Source organism: Branchiostoma lanceolatum, chromosome 1 (genome assembly GCF_035083965.1).
Source record: "Branchiostoma lanceolatum isolate klBraLanc5 chromosome 1, klBraLanc5.hap2, whole genome shotgun sequence".
In the NCBI taxonomy this organism is placed as follows: Eukaryota; Metazoa; Chordata; class Leptocardii; order Amphioxiformes; family Branchiostomatidae; genus Branchiostoma; species Branchiostoma lanceolatum.
This window is the reverse complement of record NC_089722.1, coordinates 31,857,932-31,885,452: the sequence shown is the minus strand read 5'-3', so window position 1 is coordinate 31,885,452 and position 27,521 is coordinate 31,857,932. Positions and strand designations below refer to the sequence as shown.

Here is a 27,521-nt window from a genome sequence, read left to right as displayed (position 1 = left end):
AAATGCTATGATATTTTATTGATTAATTTCTTTAAACAGAATATAGATATATATTGACGAATAAAAAAATCATCTCTATTTTCATAATTTGCTGTTTGCAACATGTGGAAAATAAAGTTTTTAATCTTAGAAGCATTTGACTACCTTGCCATCATTCTTCAATATATATGGGAGACAAAAAATAACAATCATAGATGTGGTAATTAAAAAGGTTTCCATGACAACAATTGATCCTTGCCTGATTTGCTTAAGTGAGTTATGAAGATGCTTACCTTAGCCAATGTGGCATTTGCCTAATATGAAATCCCAAACATTTGCCACTGACATATTACTTATAGCATTTTCTCACCATGTAAATGAGGCCCTAATTTACATAATCGAGCAATAATCCCCCTAACTTCCAAACACAAACGGACACACTCATAGATGTAAAGACCCGAATACATTAACCTTCTTGACAAAGGTAAAAATGAACATCGAATTGGAGATATCAGATTAACATGCATGAATTGTGCAATATCTGTCCACAAATGACCTTTGCCATTAATTTAGAGCGATTTAAAACTGTCTCTTTAAAAATCTTTACTGTGTTTAGATTTCCCATTTTCAATACTAAGGTTTTACACCACAGACTGCTTTATCACCATGACCTGTATTTAGAAACTTATGATAAAGGTCTCTCATTCATGTATTTTCCAGGGGAAAGAAAAAAAGAGCTTTGTTTTTGCAATATTTAAAAAAATTGCCATCTCACCAAATACATTTCTGAAGGCTAGCATTGATCAAAGACAGAAAAGCACGACAAAAGAATAAGATTGATAGCAGCCATTTACGCAGAAATCAATACAGCACCATCAAAGTCAATGAGATATAATTTGTTTTCTTCAAAAAGACAATCCGTACGATCTATCTACAATGTAGAGAAAATCAATGAAGAAGATCATGTTCAACTGTCATCTGTAATCTTTTTCCTTTTCTTCTTCTTCTGATGTTTCTCCAACAAAAGAGACCGTTCTCCTGTCATACTCTCTTCTTCACCACATCCATTTTCTTTTACTTTTTCATTTTGGCACAGACTTAACCCTTCAGCCGTCAAGTCTTTTTTGCTTTCCATTTTTGACTTTTTTTTCTTCCTTGGTCTTTTCTGAGCATCATCTACATTTTGGACGGACTTAGGAGTGTCTTCAGTACTAGTTCTCTGAACGGACGCTTTCTTGCGCTTCTTCTTCTTTTTCTTGGGTACTGATTGGTCAGTAGGCTTGCTGACGGTGTTAGTGCTACTAGATGCTACCTTTTCTTGTGTAGATGTTGCATCACTGCTGCTGGGTGGTGTGTCCACTACTTGTAAGGGTGCAGAAGACAGTAGGATGGCCTGGTGGGTTACTGCTGCTTCTGCTAGTCTGGCCTTCTCGTCCTCTGAATCACTTTATGAAAGACACATGCAAAAAAAACACAATATCATAAACTCAATAATGATGCCGTTTTGGCCCCTAAATTGAGGTGTCACCAAAAAGAAGCTAAACTTTTGACAAAACACTTATATGGCTTTTTCTGAGTTACATTTCAAGAATAGTGTGCATGCACCCAGTATTTCGAGCCTTAACACGTGTTCACACACACACACATACACACTCACACACATACACACACACTGTGAGACACATGCTGTCACAGTTGTTTTTTCCTCATACCAGACACTGGGAAAGCATAAAAATTGATTGACATGCAAAGCTATTTGGTAATTGTTAATCCATTATAAGCCCATTGGGGAACTGGTTCTGATTGGTCCACCCCCCCCCCCACCTCCCCATTTTTGGACGTCCTGTCTGTTAATCCTAGCTAAAAGCCTGCTCCCCAGCCCCTAGGGGTGTCAGAATGTAGGGATGTTGGAATGTAGAGAACACAGGGGCTTCGTAACATACAGCAGGTGTAGTAGTTTGAAAGTTCATCTGTTTTCATTGGTAGAAATCATTCTGAAACAAGTTTTAACTGTAATTTCTAACACAAAAATTGGACTTACCCAAATTTTTGACTGTACAACACCTGCCCTTGACAAAGACTGGTGTTGTACAGTCGAAAATTTGGGTAAGTCCAATTTTTTTGTTGGACATTACAGTTAAAACTTGTTTCAGGTGTAGTAGGGTTGGAACATAGGGCTAACTACAGATCTCACCTTTCTCCGGAGGAGGAACTCTCCACCTGTCTCCTCCTCCTGACTTGTGGAGTGACTCCGCTCAGGTTTACCTGTGTAGCAGGATCAGAGCTGGAAAATAACCTGAAACCTGCACACAGAATGATAAAGGTTCAAAATGTTGTCTCTTTATTACATAGTACTGTAAATGCATTTAAGTTTGCATGGGTTTTTTTTCGCGCTAAGCGCTCGTTCTCGGTTAAATGTACACATTTTGTAATCTCCGTTACCGTTAAAAGTAAGACGTTCCTGACATTAAGATATGCAACATATAAGGTACGCAACTGCCGTTTTTAAAAGCTAGAAAAGTTTTAAGTCGTCATAAATAATACAGTTTGACATCTTATATGTGGCATATTGTAATGCCAGGAACGTCTTATTTCAATCGGTAACGGAGATTACAAAATGTGTACATTTAAATGAGAACGAGCTTAAGGTGAAAGTGGAGTGTTTGTGGTGGTTTTAAGTCTGCGACAGTGTCTGTATCTGTGTCTGTTACCTAGTGCAGGTATGAAGAAAAACTGTTTCCAGTCCTCATCTTGTATTCACATTGTGCATTGAAGCCAGTAAAATTAGTAACAATATGAACAAAGTCACCCCCATTGTATAAAATACAACAATATAGATACAAATTACAATACAATAAAGGCTTAAAATTTGAAGACAACATACCACAGTCTCTCTCTTCATTAGCTCTTGTCACGTCTGAGTTACTCTGACTGCTATCCTGGTCTGTGATACAGCTACAGAGGAACAAGTCAACTTGCTTTGAATAATTATCATTACGAATTAACTATTAACTATATTGTCATTTCATAACAGTTCATACTCAACGCTATCATTATTTGTCTCCATACATACAATGTGGTACCATTTCTTATTTCAAGGAAAAACAGTACAGATATTTGTGATATACTGACTCACTGCAAAATATTGATTTCAAAGTAGATAACCTTCTACCTTATCTCAAAGCAGAGATGGGATGGGGAGATCACTGCTTTCTACAGTACTGGTAAATTTAAAGGTGGTCGCATAGACTTTTTGTATGGGCAGAGGGTTGTTATCCACTGTGTCTAGGGCACGGTATTGGAAGGCAGAGCTAGCCCATCCCTCTCCTTCCACTGCCTTTGACCTTCCCAACCAAAGTCGTGTTCTTTTCCAATGGCACAAAAATTGGCGGCATGTCGATCATGGGGATTTAAGCCCAGGACCTCTGGGTTCTGGGCCAAGGACTCTAACCCCTACACCAACACAATGCCAAGGATCTGATGACGACAGTAACTGATCATCACTCAATTAAAAAACAACCTGCCCTGCTTTCTGATAGCCAAAGGAAAGTGGCAGAAAGTGGTGCAAGTTTGAATAAACGTACAATCTCCACATCCAATGTCTGCTTGGTGAATATTCCTTTCCTACAAAATTTATATCGAAATGCATAATACATGTACTAAAAGTTAAATCTCTTTTAACCTGCTAGTTAGGATGTATGTAAAAATAGCTGCTACAAGTTTGCTGCTTTACTTCAGAATCAAATAAGGGCACAAAGAAACAAAAAGGAGGAAACAAAAATCAAGAAGCTAAACTTGCACTTACCTGTCCAGAAAGCAGCTCAGTTTCTTGGCTACAAAGTCTCGGACTTCCCCAGATATACCAGTACTGTTGGCTTCCTCTTCTCTATCTTGTACTTCCCTGGTTTTATACAGAAAGTACAGTTATTAAATATGTACAAGTGACCACCTCTATACATAAGCACCAACTGTACTAGTGACTATCTCTATACTAGTACATAAGGACCACGTGCACCTGCCTATTGATGTACAGTCAAACCTTTATACTAGTGATCCGATACATTAAGGACCACCTGGCCATTGATATATAGCCAACCCTACATATACAAGTGACCACCTCTACATAAGGACCGCCTGGCCAATGTGACTACTTTTTGGTGGTTCCTTAGATAACTTTCTCCATTTGGATACAAGCATTACTGTTGTACATACTATAGTGACACATAGACCAGAAGTTATAATATCGGTCCTCGATGCCCTCTGCAATGACTCAGAGAGTAGGCATGCAAGTCTAGCAAGTGGCTATCACGATTGGGGGTTCAATATAATCAAGTTTGGCTAACATACACAAGCTATTATATATACCTTCTTTCCCGAAGACGGTAATGAACTGTTGTAACCTTTTCACAAATCTGAACTTGCATAACGGTTATAACGTTACTACAAATCTAAAGCAAAAGCAACTTACCTGAGACTGCGTTTTAGAGGACCTCTTTTCCGTTTTGCATCCATTCTGGAGGAGCTAGCTGTCTCTGTATCGCAAAAAAAGCACAACCATTTAGCAATCAAAAAACACTCATCATTGTAAGACGTCCTGTCTTGTCATGGATGGCTGTACTGCTCATTAGGGGTCCAATTAATAATATCGTTCCAAGTTGCACTTTCTGATAGTTTAATATTAACTTTGTGTCTGAGGCTCTACATGCAGATGTCTAGGGGGGACTAACCAGTTTAAAGCACCTGCACCTAGACCCCACGGTGAGAGAGTCAAATGAAAACAACGCTTTAAAGCATTGAAAATCCTTTCTTGGAAGTATTTTTTGTGGGCAGTTTAGGGTTGGCTCATGGTAGGAAAGACTCATCGAATTTGTTTTAAAAAATGCCTTTTTTCCATCTTAGGGTTTTTCGTGCCCCCATGAGATAGTGGGATGATCGTCAGTCTGCTGTTTGGAGTCTAAAGGTGGCAGAACACAGTTTTTCGCCTATGGGGATTTCTATAGTTAAGGACCACAAACTGACTGAGATCGACCCAGAAAAAATATAGTACGGTGCATTTCTGAAGCTCGACCAACTGATACGTTTAAATTAAGGGTACATTCTGCAATATAACGTTCTGGCGCCCTCTTTTATATGGGGTCATGCGAGGTCATACGGAACTTCAGCAGACTTACCCAGGCCGGCAGCTGCAAAGGTCACACGCATCTTAATTAATTATACACCCAATCGGCAATTGCAAGCTTCACAATCTTACTCATACGATCTAAAAGCCGACTTATTATATTACCATTCAGTAAAGTTCATGCCTCGCTGGCTTAACGTTTAAGTGTTTACATGCGGTCCAAGATTTAGAGTGCACTATTCATTCACCCCTACGTCACAGACTCCAGGGGTCGCGGACAAATACTGTATACTGCTACCTAAAGTGCTTCTTTTTCTCCACTTCCCCATACTAGTGTAACGAGCAAAGTCGTTGTGTCAAAGGGGTAGGGGGAAAACCCTGTATAGGTACCCGTACCTGTATAGGTATACCGGTATATTGGTATTCCCCATTTGGGGCCCCAACAAGCCGGAAACACGCTATGACGGCCGCCATATGGGGTACCCCGATCGGCTTTTTTTTACGGTCTCCACATTGAGATAAGACACAAACAGTTGACTATACTCGGTTAGAACTTAGAAAATAGCTGAACAATCATATTTTACGATCTTTTGATTTCTATGAAGGACGGAGGTTTGAAATATACGGAATTTGCGAAGTTCGTACGGAGCGCCTGTCAGAACGTGCGAGCACCAATCTCGGAGACCTATCAACTAAACCCATAATGAAAAGATTTAATACGGATCGGAAAACCTACAGGAAACGCCTCGCGCTAAAGACAGGCATCAGTTTAGACAAATCACGCTGAATGGCCGTAATGTTTGTGTCGCAATAAGTGGTTACTTTCCGTCTAAGCTGCTGGTTGATGCACATGTGTCATGGTGGACCTTCCCTGCATGGAGAACCGGTGTAGAACACCGGGCGTTTCCTGTTACAGGTTTTACGCAGGTTTACTGGTAGCTCCAGCCAAACAGATCATAAGTATAATTTGCATCTGAAGATAATGAATAGCGGAAAGGTTGATAGTTTGCATTGAGTGTTTATTCTATTTCTTTTCAGAACGGGTTTAGTTGAAAGGTCTCAGAGATCGGTGCTCGCACGTTCTGACTGTGAGGTGCTCCGTACGAACTTCGCAAATTCCGTATTTTTGAAAACTCCAGTCCGTCCTTCATAGAAATCAAAAGATCGCAAAATATGATTGTTCAGCTATTTTCTGACCGAGTATAGTCAACTGTTTGTGTCTCATACCAGTAGGGAGACCGTAAAAAACAGCCGTTCTGGGTGCCCCATATGGCGGCCGTCAAAGCGTGTTTCCTGGCTTGTTGGGGCCCCAAATGGGGTATACCGGTATACCTATACGGGTAACGGGGGGTGTCCATAGTCCGGTAACTGTTCTAAGTGAATGCGCATGTCTTTTATCATCGTACATTTTGCCCTGAACCAACAAAAAACAAGCTTAGAACTTGTAACAGGCATATAACTGTGATTAAAGCTACACATACATACTTCTCATTTAAACAGTAGCGTTCCGCACTTTGTTTTATTACGCACAAAAGTCACGGCAGTTTTGGGGTTTGCATTCTAGTGGAACGTTCTAACACAAAAAGGGGGTCCAAACTCCGGTAAGGTGATAAGCAGGTAATTACCGTGGATGTTTAAGCATCCCATGTAAATAGAATTACACTAAAGCCTTGCAATATCATTTTTTATCGCAAATAAGTGCCATATTTTGTATTACAGTAATTGTTCAAATACGGTGAGATAGAAATTTCCCTTGTCACGGTGAGATCAACCTGCCGCCGGCAAACAAAATGGCGGGACTTTGGTTTACGTTGCCTGCGATCGTATGCCTTTACGCTTTCGGCTTCCTTGATTGTCTTTTCAACCTTGTCATTGATAGCAGCAATATCTATGGGATTTTTTCAGTCGGTAGGGTTCAGTTTTCTGGAATGGTCGGCACTCTATCGGCGGGTTGACTAATTCAATTGTGTTAGGCACCTCTTTTGGCTGCCGTCATACGTCATTGGTAAAGATGGTGGAGCGATAGGATGAACACTGCGGCATCATTTTAACTCCGATTATCCAACTTTAAAGGCAAAAATGGTAAATAGGTTTGTTTTAAGAGGAAGTCAAATGAATGTCCTTCCTATATGTGGTGGTATCTTTTTACATGTTGTCTTCTACGATGAACAATTAAAGAGTTTCGAAGGGCATGTTCTCGATGCGTTCGCTCGTCAACCCGCACGGAAGGCGTCAAACTTGTGCAATTTTTGAAATCTTTATCCGTTGGGGCTTACCAACTTCAACACATACTCCAACTTCGTGGTGATTTACATGAATGTTTAGTCCATAACTAGGTGTACTTATCATATGCAGCTACCCATGCATATCTCCGCAACACTGATTTTTAAAACCTTACCGGACTATGGACCTTACCGGACTATGGACACCCCCCGTTACCTATACAGGTACGGGTACCTATACTGTATTACAGGGTTTTCCCCCTACCCGTGTCAAACGGGACCGGCCGTTCGAATATAGAACGGCCGATCCCGTTCTATCATTTGAATAAAGAGTTGTTTTGAGAGGTTTCAACACATGCAGTCGTGTCCGTACTAGTGTCCGTAGTTCTCGACCTCTCATACCAGTAGGGTTCTGGCATATAATGATATATAGGAACTGTGTCTCCACGGCATATGTCTTTGTCTGAATTATGTCACTTCTTGCAAAAATTGTAAATCACTGCTAAATAGCTGACCACACGTTACAATCATAGATCGTATAATGTTATATCATACGCAAACACAAACGTTTTTACAGGTTTGACGTAACGTTAGGTCAAAGCCTGTATTACGTTAAACTTTTGGTCAACATGCCGTGTGCACCCCGCCCCTTCCCATGAGTAAATACGACATAAAGTAGACATGTAGAACGTATTGAGTGATATCAACACAGACTGCAATACAACCAGTCACTGTCTATCACCTGTACAGGTTGCAAGATCAAACACAGCTTCTTGTAGACGTTGTTTTTCGTCTTCATCTTCGGAACTTGACGAACTCACGTGGGCCGCCATGTTTTGATTGGATCAGTCCATTACTTGTCTAGGGGTGTTTTACTTTATTCAGTAAAATAATAAATCAATGCAAAAATTCACAAATAAATAGAGTTTGCATGTACCCTTTTCATACCAGTAAAAAAATTATTTTCTATTACAGACAGGTTTGCTCCCACGTGTCAATAATCAGGAGACAACAATGGCTACAATATTGACAGCAAACTTGATCAACCATCATCCTATCAACAATTCACTTAAGTAATACCATCGGTAGTTCAAAAATGTAAATGATGTTGATCAACATTATTGTAAGCATGGTTATTTGTGATTCATAAAATCAATAATTCGTCACCCCTTGGTAATACAGTGTAATAGTCTAAAATTCCATTGTTCTGACGTCATCACTGGGAGGTCACTTCCGGCAACACAGGAACCGGCATCACAGTGGATGGTGGAATCCCACAACATTTCTTTCTAAGATATTCGCTTTAAATGAGCTTAAAATCGCAACTACCACCCTTGATATGCCTAGAACCATTCTCCATGAACCAGTGAATAGGAAAGTGTCCAAAAATGATCGAATTAGGACATCATGACTGCGCGTGACTCATTGGCACATGACTGACAGCTGTCACCTTGAGGGCCAGGGTTGTTCCTACGTCATCGACCTCCTTCACTCCCCAGTATGACATCACTGCGGAAACTTTATATAGAGCGGACCGCCCTGGCTTCGTCAGTCAGCAATCGGAGGCCACAGGAACCGGGAGTCGACATATTTTCTACTGGCAAGGAGTATTTTCCACATTCACAATGGCGGTGTCCCGTACCCGGCGGTCTTATTTCAACAACAACAACAAGATTAAACCTGAATCCAAGATGGGTGGTGGAGTACAGATCATAGGAGCTTTAGACTACGGGTCTTTCGCGGAAGGACAGGACGCCGGCGCTGTCATGGCACTGTTATCGGACATACGGTTCATGACATACGCATCTATCCTAGCCTGGTTCGCCTTGGGAATCGGTATGACCAACGTGAACAAGTGGATTCTCTCCCACCACAGCTTCCCTTACCCCCTCTTCCTCACCACCTTACACATGCTAGCCTCGTTCCTCGTAGACTACGTGGTCATCAGGTTCACGGACTTGGGAGCGGCTTACGGAGAGCCTGACAAGAGACTACACCTCCCAAAACAACTGGAGAGGAAGATTTTGATCCTGAGTGTAGTTTTTAGTACGAGCGTAGCGCTAGGAAATGTTGGGCTGAACTACCTATACGTGTCCTTTACGAAGATGATCGCAGCCACTGCACCTCTATTCACCATCATCTTGGCCAGAGTTCTCATGGGCGTAAGGTGAGAAATGTTTGTTGTTTTGGCTGTGGTATATCCGTTTCAAAATAAACAACTTTTGTTTGGTGTGTCACCACCAAAATTATCAAGATGGGGCTTGAATGATTCATAACACTTGAAGTCTGTATTTTTAATATTTTTCTGAAATCTGGGATTCGTGTCTGTTTTTCAAGCCCTGAAAGATTGATCGCATTCCACACTAATAAAATAACTTGAAGTTACTAGTAACTAGCATGTAATGTAACATCCATTAGGTGTATGAAACCTTGTTTGAGACAAACCAACTTCAAACTTTTGTATACGTTTTTTTATAACAACACAATTTAATCAATCACAATTGAAGCAAATTGTACATAGACAGTCATTAAAAAAGTGGTTTGAAGTAAGCTAAGCTGAAGGAAGTGCATGACGAAATGTCAATAATTTCCATTGGTAGGCCTTATGAAAAATAATGAAAAAATGATGATTTTGAGAAGTTGTACCGAGCAAAGAAAATTATGGTTCATCAATTAAACATGAACAAAAAGACTGGGTCCTCCAAATAAATTCTAAGATGATGAGTAATTTTTCCCGCATCTGAAGAGCCCCTTCAAATATATTTGTTTTGGTCAAGAGTGTTTTTTTGTGAAGTTCTGAGTCATAAGATAGACATGATAGAGGCTCCCCTAACCCAGGGATATTTATAGATTTTTGGATACATGCCTGACTCCTCCTCAATCAACCAATCAGAGTACAGCATATGTGTAGAGCCATTCTGATTGGTCAGTAAGGACAGCTCAGCATTAACTTGATTAGGACCATGTTGGCCCATGCCAGCCATTGTGATACAAAATATAACAGCCTTCAAGCTGATATGTTTTACCTTTAACCTTGACTTTGAGTTATTATACAATATCTGAGATATATAAATAATTCCATAGATTAAACATACAGTTATGAATTGTGATTTTAAAGATTTATGATGTATTTTCCTATACGGTCAAATTGGGGTCAATCATTGTAAAATAATTTGGGACTGAGAGCTTCATTTAGACTGATGGCAAAATTTGTAGCTGTGTAAATAGGAAGATGCTTGCAAATAGGGTCTGCTTATACCATAATAGTTTAACCCCTAAGCTTAGAAAAGAGCAGGGGACCAGTGACCCTGGGTCATTCACCGGCCTTAGGCTATAGCTAGCAGTCCATATTATAGAACTTGAAATGGAACAGAGAATATTGTTCTGACCACTCCTAAAACTGTTTCTAGTGGAACGTTCCTTGACTTGGCTCCAGTTGACACAAGTTGTTATTTTCATGTCACAAACAGAGCAAAATATTAATAGATAGTTCACTCTATCCATTTTGAAGACTGTCAGTTGTTTACTCCTCTTTCTCACACAGAGTCACAGATGAAGTCTTGCATTACGTACTGGCCTAGTATGCCTTACATTCTTTCGTTAGACTACCCTGAGGCCGAGGGCCTCGTTACATGTACATTTGCACTGTGAAGGACATGTCTATGTACTAGTATATAAGTGACAGCCCCCCTCGAAAAATATCCCCCCCTGAAAGTCAAACTGAAACCTATGTGTATTTCTTCACAAATGGAGATGTCATTAAACTGAGCTTAATCTACCAGCAAAATTTGCCCCTCAAAACAAAATGGAGGAAACAGCATTTCAGAGGGTCAAGATTTCAACATTTTCTCTGGGGGAGCATGCCGCTGGAACACCCTTAAGGATTGTCACGCCTCCAGCGAAAAATATGTTGGGGGGCGTCGCCCCCTAAAAATCAAGCTGAAACCCCTCTGTTTTTTCACTTATAGAGAATTGTCATGAACTCAGCATGGTTTTTATACTTCGTACATGCACTTAATTACGTCATCTCCAGGTGTGATTTGACATGATTTTAATCAAAATTTTTCATATCAGACATACAGTGTACACCGATTTCATCTGTCAAGTTGATGGAATGCCTATGGCCATGATTTTTGTGCTATAGTATCATGAGACAAGGCTTAGCTACAAGCAGCCAAAGCTAGAATGAATTGATATTTGGTCAGGATAAACTGGGGCAAACCCCTAATGCATGTGGTGGGTTCTTTAAAATAAGATGTACTTGAGGTCTGACTCTCTTCAAACACAAGACCCCCATTTAAATGTCCTATCCAAGGAGCATCCCTTTACTGAAGCTAGATATTAACCATATCTATGTCAAGTGAGGAAATTTGTGCTTTTTTCTGTGATTCCTGAACCAACAAATAAATGACATGGACAAATTTGTCACTACAGATTCCCTGTAATTCGTGATGTTGTGTGCAACAGGCCCAGCAAGTATGTCTACTGCAGTATGGTGCCAATCTGCATGGGGGCGCTGCTCAACACAGTGGGAGAGGTCAACTTCCACATGCTGGGGTTCATCGCAACCCTCCTGTCCACCATCCTCCGGGCAGCAAAGAGTATCCTACAAGGTAAGTTTATCTTTCCAGCACGCAAACAGTAATTTTTACTTCAAAACAACCATACAGACATTCTTTTGGACATTACAATATTACTTTTTCATCTACAAGCAGATATTGGGGAGGCTAAATTGTTATGTTGATTTCCAGCTGGGCGTTTCTTTGAGACGATTTGTGACAGAAAAGGGTAGCAAAGAAAGCATACTAGTAAGGATTTAGCCTAAATCTAAATTTTAGGCTCCCCAAAATCTGCTTGGAGAGTAACATGCACTTTCTCCTCAATTAGTAACATGGTTACGGTTTGGTATACATGTAATAACCCTTGCCAAGAAGGTTATTTTTTGGTAGCACTCTTTGCATGGCTGTCTCCAGCTTCTAACTTTTTCTGCCCCACTCATTGCTTGGGAACCCACGTAGTTGATTTTCATTGTTAAATCTGTCATTTCATCTAAATTTTCCATCTTTCATCTTCAAATTTTTATTTGATTGATAAAAATAATAAATTTTCATCAATTTCATGTCATGAAGTTCAGATTTTAGACTGACGGCTTGCAATTTTTTTTCTGTTTCAACAAGCAAATTTCTGTCCCAGGACAGAGGATAGATTCTGGTCTAAACAGAAAATATCTATTTTTTTCTGCTTTAGTTTAAATAAAACCTCAAGAAATTTGAGTACTGTAATTCTTATTTCTTTCGATGTAACTTCATGTTCACTGTTTTCAGGGTCACCTCTGTACCATAAACTTATCATCACCCTGAAAAAACTGTTGTCAAAATTTATGATTCTTTCACACATCCGTTCTGTAAATCACTTGCTGCCACCATGAAGTTAAAGTTTGAACAGTGAAAATGTCAATTTTCCTTACACAGGGAAATTTTGCTACCGTGAAGATAAAGTGATAATATTACAGTATATAAAACATGACAGCAAAAAAAGCTTATCTTTTTATAATGTAATCTTTACAGGTGTTCTCTTGAAGGATGAGCGTATGGACTCCATCCGCCTCCTGTACCACATGTCCATCCCCAGCTTCTTCCTGCTCCTCTTCCTCACCCTGGTGTTTGAGAGCTCTGCTGTCTACGATGAGGACCTTCACAACAACCCCACCCTCTGGGCCCTCATCCTGCTCAGCTGCATCAGCGCTGTGGGCTACAACACCATGACCTTCGTCGTAACCTACTACACCTCCGCCGTTACCCTCCAGGTTTGTTTGTTTGTTTGTTTTTTTGTTTGTTTGTTTGTTTGTTTTGTTCAGATCTCCATTCGGCCACACCAATTTGTTTTCTTGATTAGCGGAATAAAATCAAAATTTACAAAAAATGCTAGATTGGAAAAACAACATGAAAACGGAATCTCAGAGGAATGATTTTACTTTGATGCACAAAGTATCAGGGAGTGAACAGGGTCAGGTGCAAATTTTCACCCTAGCCTTCTGTTTTCATTATTTTTTTGCTGATTCAGAAATAAAACAAAAAATAAAAATCTGTTAACCAAGACATTAAATTGGTGTGGCCTTAGTGTACAATTTTTACACTCATCTTCCTGGAGTCCTCCTACATTAGTTACAATTCTATCAAATACAGGAACAATACAAAGAAATCAAATACAGGAAAAAAACAATACAATTGTTAGACAGTAAAGTTAACAAAATCAAATATGATGAACTTAAAAGTGAGCGGATCGAGAGATCAGAGGTCAACATAAAATAGCGGAATCATTGTATTGATAATGTATATAAGGAAACCCAGAAGTAATAGCAAATGACAAGGATGTAATTTTTTAACTTAATTGAATGAACTGAGCACAAATGTTAACAAAGCTAATCATAATGATAAACATGATATAATAACTTCAATATACTAATCATATACAAAATTTCCACCAGGTTCTGGGCAACGTCAACATGCTCGTCAACGTGGTCGTGTCCGTCCTCATCTTCCAGAACACGGTCACGGCGACCAGCGTGGCGGGAATACTGGTGACGCTGCTCGGGGTCCTGATGTACCAGAGAGCCAATCAGATCAGGAAGTTCTTCCAGATGGTGAACAGATGCACAGGCGGTCACGAGAAGGAATGAGCACCAGATGCAGCAGCTGCAAGTCATAGATAGATACACGTGCGAGCACCTAGCAGCTCAGTTACTAGTGCCCATGCCGTCAGATACTGTCCGTTAAATCTATCAAATAGGCTTTATCTTGACTATGAAGCGATGGCTTCTTTCGGGAGATTATTCTGAAATGCAGTATGGAAAGGAGACGGTGCGATGGCTAGTCACAGGAACGCAGTTGTTTCCAGTGCCTTACGTTTGCTCTGCAGATGAAAACGCACGGTGTGAAGATACAAGGAGCCATATAAGTACAGAAACAATGCATAATGCATTACCCAGGTAGTAGCCACTGATAATGTGAGCTATACAGGCACTGCAAGCTATGCATGTATTGCATACTATGTGTGGTAATAGATGCAGTACCAAACAACTCTGCCTGGGGGCATGGTGGAAACTTGTCCAGTGCTTTGCAATATAATGAGGAGGTTTCAGTATTATTAGCCTGGGTGCCATCCTATTTCTACCGGGGCTCCTACACTCGCTACCCTCTCGGCACCCAGGCTAAGTATTATAGCTGCCTCGGCAAAGTGAAATGTTGGGAAAAGTTTATGAAATAGTGAGCTGTTGTGAAGATCCAGGAAGGATTTTTAAAAAAATCAGACAAATCGTTACAGGTTTATCGATTGGTATGGTACCGTTGTGAAGGTTTAAGAAAGATACAATGTAGTTGGAGTTGTGGAAGCCCATGGCCACTGGTGATGACATCACTATTGTGAAGGTACTAGTGTTTGTAACGCAACGTCTGCTGTCTATCGCTATAAAAGGCCCCTCCCGGCAGTTGGTTGGGGCCCTATAAGCGCGATTCAATCAGGCTAGGAAGGTAAAATATTTTACTTCAAAGAAATGTGGCTTCAAAGAATTTTCTCAGATCTTCCATGTATGTTACAGGAATAATGATCATTCAAGGGCCCTGTCATGTCCATTATGAAATCTAGACTTATGATGGCAAATTGACGGTAGTCAATATGGATGATGTGTCTTATAAGATTTAGCTGTTCTTTTGTGGAAAAGTTTGTATATTCTTTTCATAGCTTACCTGAAAATCACGGAAAAATAAAAAAATCATCTGAAAATTGTGACTTTTAGAAAACTTAACCATCAAGTACACAGTAAGGTCACGTGTCACAGTGTTAGATTCTAACGTTATTTATTATATTGCAAGTGAAAATGATTGAACCCTGAACTACCTCTAGATAAAAAGAATACTGTAAATACAGAAATGTTCGCGATGATTTAATCTCACGGAAGGGAGAAAATGGAGTGTTCGCGGTGGTTTTGACGTCGCTTTTGAAACAATAGTAGCGCTACAGTCACACAATGGAACGGCTTTTCGCGGTGGTTTTAAGTTTGAGGTAAAGAGTTCACAGCGAAAACCACGAACATAAAACCACTGCGAACATTTCTGCATTTACAGTACTTGTTGCATTAGAAAGAGCACTGTTGTCATAGATTGTATAAAGAAAGGTTGAACTTTTAAAGAAATGTTGCGTTATAGAATATTTGAATAAATTATAAAGATGTTCATTTCTGTGAAGGTTCATATGTAGCCATGTTGTTTGTTTGTCATTGTTATTTATAATGTTAATTGTTTTTTGAATGTGCAATCAAAGAGAGCTATTGCCAATATACAGTGAATGAAAGTCTGTTTTTAAGTTAATTTTCATATTTTACGTCATACTGTGCAATTTTATATGTTAAAAGGTGTTTGGGCAAATGAAATATAAATGTACAACAAAGTGGTTGTAAGGGAATGTTGCAACAGTGTATCAATGTCATGTTCCTCATTGATATTACACAGTAATTTTGAACAGAAGTAAGAAAATCATATACTAGTAATTTTTTGCTTCTTCCTGACATAACAAGTTGTCAAATTACCAGATGGTAGTTTTATGATTTAATGATTTGTGAAATATGCATATAATCTTCTCTTTATTGTTGTACATTGTTCTATACCATGATATCATATTAAAGTATATATATACATGACATGAAAACCTTTACTTAAGTAGCATTCATACTGGTGCTTTTTGTATGTCACTGTGCAATATCTGGGCTGGGTTGGACGCACGCAACTTGTAAGACAACCTCTTTGACTACTAGTATTTATTCTCACAGTTTTCACACCTTTAAGATTTTGTCCACCAGTACTTTATAAGTAAAAAATTAAGTTACGCAATGTTTATGGGTCATTTACCAAAGAAAACAATAAATGTGCCCTTTTGATATTCTGTGTGGTTTTATTCATTTTTTAAATAGGATGGCTGCTTGAATTGTGTTTGATGTTAAAAGTATGAAAAAAATTCCTTTGTAACATGATATTGGAAACTAATATGTCAGTTTCAAGGTTCTATCAACATATGTCATTACACATACATGGTACAAAAAATATGGGTCTGTTACTAGAGAATAACAGATTGGAACAGACCAGGTACAGACAAATAAATGGTAATTTTCTGCAATGTTAAATCATGATCTCCGAAACTATACAAAGTGTTGCAAACTGAAAATTTAATTGAATCTTTAGTTTTCACTTCTATCAGAGAGTTTTTAATGATTCTCATGTTCCCAAACCTAACGACTTGTAGTGAAAGATCAATTTCTAACAAGAATTGAAGCAAATAAAAATTCAGCACCTGCCAGCGAGCTTTTGGACTTTTTTGTACCTGCAGTACCACATATAACCGCCAATGGCGTGACTACACGGGTTTCGTCAACCTGCCAAGCCCCCATACCCTAGACATAATGATAAAACATGGGGAGTAGAACTTTGACGCGAGTGTGCTAGCAGTTACAATCATTCCCTTACCTTCTTATTAAATTATGACACTATTCTGCGTTCATTTCAGCTTACCTTTAATAATAACACGATTCCTGTAGGTAGCTGCATAACTAGCACGGGTATGGGGTCTTACCGCGCAAATTTCAAATTTTAACGGGACAACAGCCGATCGGGTCACAGTCTAAACAGCGGACATTTTTAAACACCACTGATCACGTTGGTCCTCTTTACCTATCCAAATCGTGTATTGTGAATATTGATCTAGTGAAGAGACAGCGCCAGGATGCCAAGGGCACGGAACGCGGGATCCAGAAGCCCGGCGAGGGGAGCAGGGCCGGGGCGGGCCGGTACCCCGGGCAGAGGGCAGGGAACGCCGGCGGGCAGAGGACAGGGAGCGCCGGCGGGGAGAGGACAGGGGGCCCGTGGGCGCGGGCCGATCGCGGGACCGTCCAACGCCGGACAGCAACAACAGGCGAGGGCCCCAAGTGAGTTAAAAATCCAATATTATGATGCTCAAAGTCAAACATAGAAATCAGACTGATCAGTGTTGGATAGTTGTCATTTCTTAATTGTGCCGTTGTAAATCATTGTTGTTTTCCTGCCAGTCATGTAACGTTACTCTCCAAGCAGCAGAGGAGGGGTTCCGGCAGGTTTTTGACGTCTTTTCATAGGCGTTTTTGTCGGACTTTCTACTTTGTCATTTTTTGTTGTTGTCTCGCCAAATGACACTAGTAGTAGTAGAAAGCCCGACAAAAACGCCGAAAAACACGTCAAAAACCTGCCGGATCCCATCCTACATGTCCTAGATGCTTGGAGAGTACCAGGCAATGAGTCATGCACTACGTAAGCTATACATTAAAGTCGTCGACTCTGCCCTTTCAAACCGAACCACGACCATATTCATACCTAAGGCCATACCATCTTAATTTTATGACATCCTCTGGAGTCCCCAAAACTAATGCGAGAGGTCGAAAAAAAAAAAAAGATGATAAACCGGAGGACTACATGGCTGGTATTGCGAATTAAACCACAGAACACAGTGTAACAAACAAGTCTTTAATTGTTGGCTTCAGTCAGAGCAAAACATCGAACTCTGTCGGCAACCCGGCCAGAGATAATATCATTCGGTTTAATACAGACATGTACAATGATAAGTATTGTCATATCATGAACAAAATACTACTGGGCTCATGAGGGGCGGCGCCCTCTTCAAATCGCTCCTAGTCACATACATAACAGTTGTGTTGGACAATGTGAGTGTATATAGTGTATTACGACAAGCCGGCTCAATGCTGCCCCTTTGCAGCAATATGAGTCTGCAAGTTTCGGAGCCCCTTCGGATTTTTTTTTTTTTTTTGGAGAACAGGCGAAAATCAATGCACGCGCGGATGTCATCCATAAAATTAAGTTGGTGTGGCCTAATCACTCACTACTGAAAAGTGTTGTTTCTCTACTGAAAATCAACCTTGATTCAAGATTCAATCTTGGTCTAATGAAGTTGAACTTGAAGATGCAAGTAAAGATGCAACGCAATTTTGTATAATTATCTAGTATTACAACGTATATAAAACTATATATGAAAGAAGCGTGTATATATGATTTTCTCAGTCTATGAAGTGCATGTTACTAGTATGTTAAAGTAAGATGTTCTTCCTAACCAATATACAGGTCTCATCCTACCATAGCTGTATCAGTGCATTGGGGACAATGTGAACCAAAGTAATCTCATTGCAGTTTTTATTTCTTTACAATCACAGGGAGGAGAAGATTTCGCCCTGGGACAAGAGCACTCATGGAGATCCGGAAATTTCAGAAATCCACCAAACTTCTGCTCAGGAAGCTGCCTTTTGCAAGAGTGGTAAGAAAAAAATACATATAGATATCAGTGGTAGAAATAGTTTTTTCCAGATTTCTACAATATTTTCTGCAAATATACAAGCCTCCATACTACAACCTTCTCAACCAAATAATGCCTATTTACATCATATCGAGATTTGCAACATTGCTGTAATTCTTTATTCTCTCACTCTATCTTTAATTTTTACAAGCAAAGTTTGAAACATGAAAAAACATACATGTGTGTGAAAAATTGAGAACCATTGATTTTTACATTCTACAAAATTGCAGGTTGTTTCATTTTTCTTCTGCAATCTTGAAAGTCTTTTTGCAAATTGCAGACTGCAGGTGGGTATTTCGTACACTGCATGTTCATGTACTAGATAATATTCTTCATCACAACTAACCTCCATTAGGCCATGTTGATTGGATTATATGGATGACATCCTGACCGTACTAATTCACAATTGCAAGATAGAAAAATAGTTTTTGCAGTAGGATTTGTTATGAGAGGTCACTGAAAATAGCAAACAAAAACCCAAACCGGATATTTCACGATTTCCAGTAACAAAAAACTATTTTTCTCCCATCCCACTACAGGTACGAGAGGTGTGTCAGGAGGTTGGAGGAGTAGACTTCAGATGGCAGGCCTACGCCATCATGGCTCTACAAGAGGTACTTAGTAATGTTAGTTTGTCTAGCATGCAGCTTTTTTCAGGACTCGAAATAGTGGGTGCATGTGCACCTGTGTGCACCCAAATTGGAGCTGTGCACCTAATTTTAGACTGTGGGTGCACCAGTGCACCTACTATATTTTTGTAGGCTATAAAAATAAGGTAAGGGTACTATTGTACACTAGTATATAGAAATACTCTTGAAATGTATCTTGACTTACTTGACTTTTAGACAGAATAGCTAAAATTACCCTTCGTTGTATTCTACTTGATGTATCTAGTTAGCTATAGAATTACAGATTGTAGTTCTTAAGAGCGTTAAACTTGGTAATATTGTTTTGCTGACATTCAACTTAATTTTATGTGGTGCACCCAAATTTTTTTCTGTGCACCTAATTATTTTTGTCGGGTACACCTACTAGTATTTCCAAAAATGAATTTCGAGCCCTGCTTCAGCATACAGCTTTTTTCAGGGCTCGAAATAGCTGGTGCATGTGCACCAAAATTGGAGCTGTGCACCTAATTTTTGACTGGGTGCACTGGTGCACCTAGATATTTTTGTACTCTCCGAGTCTATAGCGTAAGGTTCTCTTGTACACTAGCATACAGAATATACTTGAGATGTAAGTATCAGAAAAAGCAATATTAAACCTTTTGTTGTACTATTTGATGTACATGTATTACTTGGTTGAAAGTTGAAATCTGGATATGATTACAGATTGAAGTTCTTAAGAGAGGCAGTTACAAGTGTCAAACTTATGTTTTGCTGACGTTCAACTTTATTTTATGTGGTGCATCCAAAATATTTTCTGTGCACCTGATTTTTTGGTTGGGTGCACCAGTGCACCTATTTCCAAAAAAAGAATTTCGAGCCCTGGTGAAGTATGTTGGCCTGGATTCCATCCTATTGTAGCTCTAGTTTGCTCCACTGATCACTTCTCCACAGAATAGTCTTGCCCTCAACACATGACAGTAGTTAGTAGAAGTAATATCCATTTAATTTAATTACATGTACACTCTAGTACTGCTGCCAGGGTCCCTGACACAAGGGTGGGCAGCAGTAGACTTCAAGTATTCACACTTCCAAGCGGCTCTGTCCAGAGGGTTCCCGGTTCATTAGGTGGCACACCTAATGTCTAGACTAAGACCCCGCTCACATTAAAAAAATGAATCAGATTAAACATTGAATCTGATAGAAGTCATCCGATCCAAATGAATTTGTGCGTTCACACTGCTCTTCGCCAAGTGGATTAAACTTTTTTAAAGTATGCCGTGATTGGAATCTTTGGCATTTCTATCATCATTTCTTATTATATCTATAGGATTCAATGTTAAATCCTATTCATTTTTTTTAGTGTGAGCGGGGTGACCAAACCAGCCGACATCCGCTTGGAGATTACCTGTCTGATCACTTCCCCGCAGAACACATAGACCCCAGTCAATAAAAAAACATGACCATTTTCTATCCCAACATCTGCTTGAGGATCGTATATACCGTAAAATTCCTATTTACGTATGCACCCCTCCTAACGTACGCACCCCCGATTTGGGGACCATTGCGGGCCTGACTCAGTGAGTTGAAACATTCAGGGGAAAAACCCTCTTAGCATTTCTGTGAATAGTTAAGAGGTTGACATGATCATCCTTCCGATGATGTTTACCGGCTTAAAGGGTTTCAATTTAAATATATGTATTGTTTATTCTTTATTACTGATTGATTGTGTGGTAGCATTCCACACTTCATTCGCATGAAGATATACCGTAGTCTCACGCCGATATGCGATTTTCCCGAGGAAGAACCTCTCCTAACGTACGCACCCCGACTTTGGCGTCGGCCTGGAGCACCTGCTTGCAACTTGAAAAGTTTAAAAAGTGCGTACGTAAATAGGGATTTTACGGTACTTTAGGGCTAGCTTTTGTCGCCTTGGTACTGATGACTAGATAGAGTACCAGTGCTGGAGTATCTCGACCTAACTATGGCCTAACGAAGATGACTAATCAGTGGAAATGCCGTTATTTTCCTGTATACTGCAGGCAGCTGAAGCGTTCCTGGTTGGGTTGATGGAGGATGCTAACCTGATCGCACTTCACGCCAAGAGAGTCACCATCATGCCCAAGGACGTCCAACTGGCCAGGAGGATTCGGGGGCCGGAGAAGGGTTTTGCTAGTTTGTAAAGTGTAAAGTATGTTGGGGGAGGATGGTGTCTTATATATATACATATAGGATGAGTATATGGGTAGCTGTAGCTTACATGTGTGTATCTGTATTATTCTACAAACCTTGGAGAAAAAACAGATATTTACTAAGGCCCGATTTGCATGCTTTTTTGAAAACCAGGCATTTTTGAAAATGAGGTTAAACTTTTCAAAAACACAGTTAAGAGGATTTGAACACTGTTCAAAAACTTGTCTCTGATCAGTGTTCAAATCCTCTTTTCTCCACTCTTTTGGAAACCAAAAGTACATGTTGTACATGGATCAAATCGTCTTTACATGCATAGTCAAAAGTAGTCCAGAGTTTTCGAAAATTTGATGTAAAAATATGGCATTCAAAATGCTAATCGATGGTGGAATTATGCTCACCTGTGTTCTGGCATATTCTCCAAGCAGTGGTTTTGGTCGGGGGTAGTAGAGGCCGGGGTTTTTTAACATTGCCTCCCGTAACCTCTGCTACAGAACGCATAAGGGCGGGGCTGTTCTTTCAGAATCGGTGTCGCTGCCCCTCCCTTTGTACCATTGATTCATCATTAGGCAAAGAGTTTTACTGCCCGGGGATTAGCGCGGCCTCCGGTAACTTGGGGGAGTGTGCAGCCAGCCGGGCGGCACCCAGCGGTCTCCCCTACAATCAATTTGAATGGCTCCCGCCAGATTGAAAGCATAATAACTTAAACATTCCACACATGATGATAAATGTTTTTTTTTAAGAAATCAAAGATATAAATAAGATGTATGATTATATCAGTAAATATATTATGTATTTTGAACATACTAATCTGAGTCTGAACTAGATATACCGACATGAGAAAAACGGATGTGGATCACCATTACGATTACATGTACATGCAGTTCAACATGGTCCGGCATGGTCGGGTCAGCTAGCGGCAGTGTTTTTGACAGAGATTGTGGCTGATTTTCCAGTTTCAAAGACTCCACAATGGCATATGAGGAAAGAATCAAAATAATGTATGTACGGTACACAATTTCCTGGTTTGAACTTTGTTTTATAGTAATATGTTTTTGCACGTCGAGTAGCCGGACATTTCAAAGCCTTACAGAAAGCCTTTGTCATTTTTGCAGCGTGTTTTTTCAAAGTAGCAAAATAGAGAATTACATGACTGCTAACAGTTATATAACCATCAACATCAAATCTTAAGTACATTTGAGTCTTAGAATTACTGTGATAGCTGTGGGGAGGATAATAGAATAAACAGATAGACTTGCAAGTCAAGATTCTCATGCTCTGTCGTCTCGCTAGATCTGGTGTTTTTACACACTATTCATACGAACTCCTAGTAAGCGTTATTCTGTTACACTGAACAGTCTAGAGTAGTTCTATACGAGCACTTTCTTCTCCCAAACGTATATACAGTGGTATACTGCGTTCCTGGTCCGGCAGACCGGAAACACCCGTGGCGCGAGGACAGAAACACTAGACTCCCTTGGCAGACTTAGCACCTACTTTCAAAATGGCCTTTATGTGTCAAAGTGATTAGATTTAAAAGCCTTGATCGGTTCCGACATCTCGCAGAGGTTACGGGAGGTAATGTTAAAAAACCCCGGCCTCTACTACCCCCCGACCAAAACCTCTGCTTGGAGAATATTCTGGCAATGGTCAGTAGTGGTCTGTCTGAATTTTCCCAGTGTTGAGAAATATTTTGAAAAATTTCTATGGCATGTTTTATGCATCATCACAGTATTTTAGCTGTGGTATGAAAACTAGGTAACAAACAAATGTAACTGTTGTCCCACATTCCACTGTCCTACATGAAAACTACAATATAGACAAGCATGTAACGCTACATAATACCCAATAGTTTTATCCATAGTCTTATTTGGTTCTTGTTTTTTGTTTCATACTTTTAGATACTTTTAAGTCTAAGGCTATCAGTTTTCCCTAACCTTGTCTACTTCTGTAAATTAGAATATTTTTGCAAAAATATCGCTTGTTGTTTTAAAAGAATCAGTATTGTTGAATTTCTATTGAAACAAAATTTGTCTTTTAATCATGACGCTAAATTGTTAGTACAGAATATTCCTTCATGTTTTCAAAGGTTAGATTCAGGCAAATGGTCAAGATACCATGTAAAAACTATGTTTTGGGTCACACATTTTGTGACGTCTGCATTACATGTAGCTCTTGAGAACATTTTGTGTACTGTCAGTCTTATTGTTATAACAAAAGCAGTTGAATAAAAAGGTTCTAAACAACACTTTCATTGAATTGTATATATGTGTGGTGTATTTTACTGTGTGGATTACACTAAAATCATGCCCAGAATCAATCCGATAATATACACTTAGAGCTGTGTACCGATACACTGTACCGATACAGTACAATCAATTAGGTACAGGTCCAAAATACCTGAACCCTGGTGTACCGGTACTAATCAGGTCAAGCCTCCAACCAGGAATAAAATTACATTCATGAAATTACCGTGGCAGTGCACTAAAGCTGTGTACCGATACACTGTACCGATACAGTACAGTACAGATACCACCGCTACGTGGCGTCGCGGTGGCGCAGTGGCAGGGTGTTTGGCCCCAGAACCCAGAGATACTGAGTTCGAATCCGGGGTTCCCTGATTTGTCCCGTTGACGTTGTGCCCTTAGGAAAGGCACTTAACACGACTTTCCTCACTTCACTCAGGTGTAAATGAGTACCTAGCTTCGGTTAGGGACGTCCCTCGGATAGGACGTTAAATGGAGGTCCCGTGTTTGAGGAGAGCCACACCTCGAGCACGTTAAAGAACCCACCGCACTTATCGAAAAGAGTAGGGGTCCTTCCCGGTGTGCGTGGTTCAAAACCTACAGTCCTATGGCCGCACATGGGGCAATGGCCGTATTGAGGTCACCTGCGCGCCTGAACGGCAGTCGCTACAGACCCTTGCGATCTAGCTCCGCCAATGTGCGCTCCTTGCAATTCAGCCCCTGGCTGCGAAGAGAGAGTATTCGGCCTATCCAATAATAATAATAATAATAAAGCCACTTCTATACTATACTCCAGCATATAAAACATTTTTGCAAGGCAAGACATTGTGAATAAATGACTTATACTTTTACATATGCATGGTGATGTTCACCTATTTGCACATGTCATAGTATAAACTTCCTCTCATTTACCACTAAGCAGTCTTGCCATTTTCGCATTAATTATGCAAATTAATGCGAAATTTCATTAGTTCATTTTAATGTTTAGTATATTCCACAGTTACTGGAAGTTCAGTTATGGAAAACAATGAAATTATAGAGTTGCCTAATTGATTATGCAAATCAAGTTCTTATTTATAGTCCCTATGCTATATTTGATAATATGCATTTGATTTTTACATCTCTGCCTAAGCTACCTGCATGCCTAATGTGATGGAAATTCATCTTTCCTTTCTTCAGTTATCCTCTTTGGAATATTTTGACAAAAATGCTCCTGCAGTGCCAATATTAAACGTTAGGGGGCCCAAACCTTCCCCACTTTGTCCTGCATGACGTCAAAAGCTATTTGCCACCCACATTTCAAGACCATATCATGCCCGGGACCAGGGATACATCAAATAAAACTGCTATGATAGAATTTTCTCATTCATTATGCAAATGTCCTGCTATTTTGCATAATTTGTATTTCATTTTGTACATCTTTGTCTAAGCTACCTACACACCAAAAAGCATGAAAATCCGTTATTCCCATGTTGAGTTATTATGTTTGACAAACACGCCCTTGCGATTTCTGAAGAAAAACCTTACCGAGCGCGAGAGTACTTACTAGAGAGATCTACCGCTAAAATTCGTGACCATAGCATGTCCAGAACACATTAGGGCTAAGCCGCAAGGGGGCCAAAAATCTAATCATTTTTAGTTTTTGTCACATCTTACTATACACAACAAATATGAAACCAATCCTCTCAGACGTTATTGAGTTATCTTGTTGACCAGCAGACAGATACTCACAGACACACAAACTCACTCACTCTCTCCCATAGCTTAGTCAGCCGTAGGGGCTTGGTAGGAGCAGCATAGCGTTCAGTAGAGGTTCACACACAAACGCTGCTGAAAATATAACCTCCATGACATGTCATGGAGGTATATAAATAAACTGGTGGACGTACCGACTACTGAGTATCTTATACCTGCTCAGAAAAGAAACATAAAACTAGTCATGCCGGAGTTATCAACCCGGACATAGAGCTCTGCTGAGGTGTACAGCAAAAATCAGTATGTTCCTAAAAAAACTTAAGCCATCTACATGTATATGCCATCTACTCAAGTAAAAACTATATGTAAATATGTACATTTGTAGATAACTACATGTATGTGGTTTCCACAAGATAATGAGTCGCTGTTTAGAAATCAAAAGTAGGTGCATATTATTACAATGTGGAAGTTGCAAACTCTGTCGATCTATTCACTTTTAGTTGCTCTTGAAAATATCATATGGTTACACTGCCCATCTTTGAGATCACTTTTGTATGCATTTCAGTTTTTATTATGATGCCCTAATGAATATAAATGACAGTATTTGTATGTGTAATTCTGTTTATAGTACAACTTTTCAAACGCTGTACAGTGTCTGGGCGAAATAAATCTAAAGGCAACCAAAGCAATATTAGGGCCCAAAATAAGGAAATAAAAAAAATTCAGAAATCGTTATGGTAGTGACATTTGCTACCACTGTTTAGCACATTTGCATAATAACTTCACACATATTAAAACCGTGCAAAAACGAGCTGCACAATGATCTCCTTAGTTTTGCGAACATAAAAAAAAACCAGCGACGATTTTCAGTGAGTTCTCACATCACACCGACGCCATATTTGTGCATCATGGACGTCGTTATAGATTGTGATAGTGTTGTTCGATCTAATCATGTATAAAAATTACTAAAACAATTGACTTTCAAAATCCAATTTTCGGGCCCTGAAATTGCTAGGGTTTCCTTGAAAGAACCAGCTGCACTCGCACAACCGTCAATGTTGCTAACAAGACTTTATCCTTTAGTGCACCTCCCTGTCAAAGTATCACTAAATTCATGCGAACTGAAATGTTGGCCCTCAAGTAAGGACAGTCAACACTAGAAGCGTGCCAAATAGTAACTTTAGGGTATCCAGTTAGCCAACTCAAATCACTTTTAGTGATTTTATGTTCTTGGAAACTGACTTCATTTGAACAGCAGTCTCTATGTATCATGCGCAGCCATTGGTCAGTATATGTAGAGTGACGTCGACGGAAATCCCATTGTACATCGTAGAGTAATTCAGTAATGTATATCAAAGCTCTGATACAGACACTGGTGCTATGTTTTAAATCGTATTTTCACCGCCACTGTGGAATTTATTTTGCTATATGGGAGTGAAACATGGACACTCACCAAATCTTCAACAAAAAGGCTAAATGGAACCTACACGCGAATGCTCCGAATGTGTCTTAATATCTCCTGGGAGCAAAAACGAACCAACGAGCAGCTGTATCAAGACCTACCACCAGAGAAAATAAGTGGAAGACCAATAGGCACCGTCATCGATACGCTAAGAGCCGACACTAACCTTACTGAAGTGAAGGAAATACAGGATGGAAGATATAGGGTGGAGTGGAGAAAGCTTTCAAGTTTGGATCGAGCGGGAGCTCGACCAAAGGAAATTAAGTAAGTTTCCTACTAATCATTGAAATTTAGAAATTTAGAAATCTTGAAATCTGATTATCACATGCAAGATTCACGTCAGAAAGCTTCAAACACGGGTGCTTATCTATGTATTCATATTTTTTGCGATCCCTTTGCAGTATTTTTCTGACTGTAATTACTAAAACCTCATGTATGTCCTAGATTGGACACAAAAATCCGTGGCATGTGTATAATCGTGGTCTCCTGCGAATGCAATTTATAATGTACAGTTGCGATTTTGTCAACATTTTTTAAATCTTTAAACTGTGTACTTATCTTAATAAGTAGCATATACTACAAATATAAATACAATACATTAGAGTACAATCCAACATG

General features: G+C 39.7%; 3 protein-coding genes across 5 annotated transcripts; 2 read left to right on the top strand and 1 right to left on the bottom strand.

Moving 5' to 3' along the window:
• Positions 1–8,878, bottom strand: LOC136449114 (protein CUSTOS-like). 2 transcript variants are annotated; one of them, XM_066448944.1, is made up of 6 exons: positions 8,771–8,878; positions 4,448–4,511; positions 3,785–3,880; positions 2,864–2,934; positions 2,174–2,282; positions 1–1,424 (listed from the first exon to the last, which is right to left on the bottom strand). In XM_066448944.1, exons 2-6 carry the CDS (start codon positions 4,489–4,491, stop codon positions 947–949), a joined length of 798 nt encoding a protein of 265 aa, XP_066305041.1. In that variant the 5' UTR covers positions 4,492–4,511; positions 8,771–8,878; the 3' UTR covers positions 1–946. The 2 variants fall into 2 exon arrangements, with proteins under 2 accessions (XP_066305041.1, XP_066305034.1); XM_066448937.1 differs by lacking the exon at positions 8,771–8,878 and adding an exon at positions 8,063–8,196.
• Positions 8,879–8,945: 67 nt separating this feature from the next.
• LOC136449099 (uncharacterized) lies at positions 8,946–16,252 on the top strand. Of its 2 annotated transcripts, none has more exons than XM_066448924.1 (4): positions 8,946–9,487; positions 11,788–11,933; positions 12,888–13,126; positions 13,808–16,252. In XM_066448924.1, the coding sequence occupies exons 1-4, from the start codon at positions 8,946–8,948 to the stop codon at positions 13,997–13,999; spliced, it is 1,119 nt and encodes a 372-aa protein (XP_066305021.1). In that variant the 3' UTR covers positions 14,000–16,252. The 2 variants fall into 2 exon arrangements, with proteins under 2 accessions (XP_066305021.1, XP_066305013.1); XM_066448916.1 differs by having other exon boundaries at positions 11,755–11,933.
• Positions 16,253–16,388: 136 nt separating this feature from the next.
• LOC136449126 (histone H3-like centromeric protein A) lies at positions 16,389–23,748 on the top strand. Its single transcript, XM_066448957.1, has 4 exons — positions 16,389–17,293; positions 18,566–18,666; positions 19,245–19,319; positions 21,353–23,748. Exons 1-4 carry the CDS (start codon positions 17,092–17,094, stop codon positions 21,491–21,493), a joined length of 519 nt encoding a protein of 172 aa, XP_066305054.1. The 5' UTR covers positions 16,389–17,091; the 3' UTR covers positions 21,494–23,748.
• The last annotated feature ends 3,773 nt before the right edge of the window (positions 23,749–27,521 follow it).

Coding starts and splice junctions, on each gene's coding strand:
- LOC136449114 (XM_066448937.1), bottom strand. CDS start 8,153: ATGGCGGCCCACGTGAGTTCGTCAAGTTCCGAAGATGAAGACGAAAAA. Junction 2,283..2,863: donor TAATGAAGAGAGAGACTGTG/GTATGTTGTCTT, acceptor TTCTGTGTGCAG/GTTTCAGGTTATTTTCCAGC. Junction 1,425..2,173: donor AGTTCCTCCTCCGGAGAAAG/GTGAGATCTGTA, acceptor TCTTTCATAAAG/TGATTCAGAGGACGAGAAGG.
- LOC136449126 (XM_066448957.1), top strand. CDS start 17,092: ATGCCAAGGGCACGGAACGCGGGATCCAGAAGCCCGGCGAGGGGAGCA. Junction 18,667..19,244: donor AGCTGCCTTTTGCAAGAGTG/GTAAGAAAAAAA, acceptor ATCCCACTACAG/GTACGAGAGGTGTGTCAGGA. Junction 19,320..21,352: donor CCATCATGGCTCTACAAGAG/GTACTTAGTAAT, acceptor TGTATACTGCAG/GCAGCTGAAGCGTTCCTGGT.
- LOC136449099 (XM_066448916.1), top strand. CDS start 8,946: ATGGCGGTGTCCCGTACCCGGCGGTCTTATTTCAACAACAACAACAAG. Junction 9,488..11,754: donor AGAGTTCTCATGGGCGTAAG/GTGAGAAATGTT, acceptor TTGTCACTACAG/ATTCCCTGTAATTCGTGATG. Junction 11,934..12,887: donor AGCAAAGAGTATCCTACAAG/GTAAGTTTATCT, acceptor TAATCTTTACAG/GTGTTCTCTTGAAGGATGAG.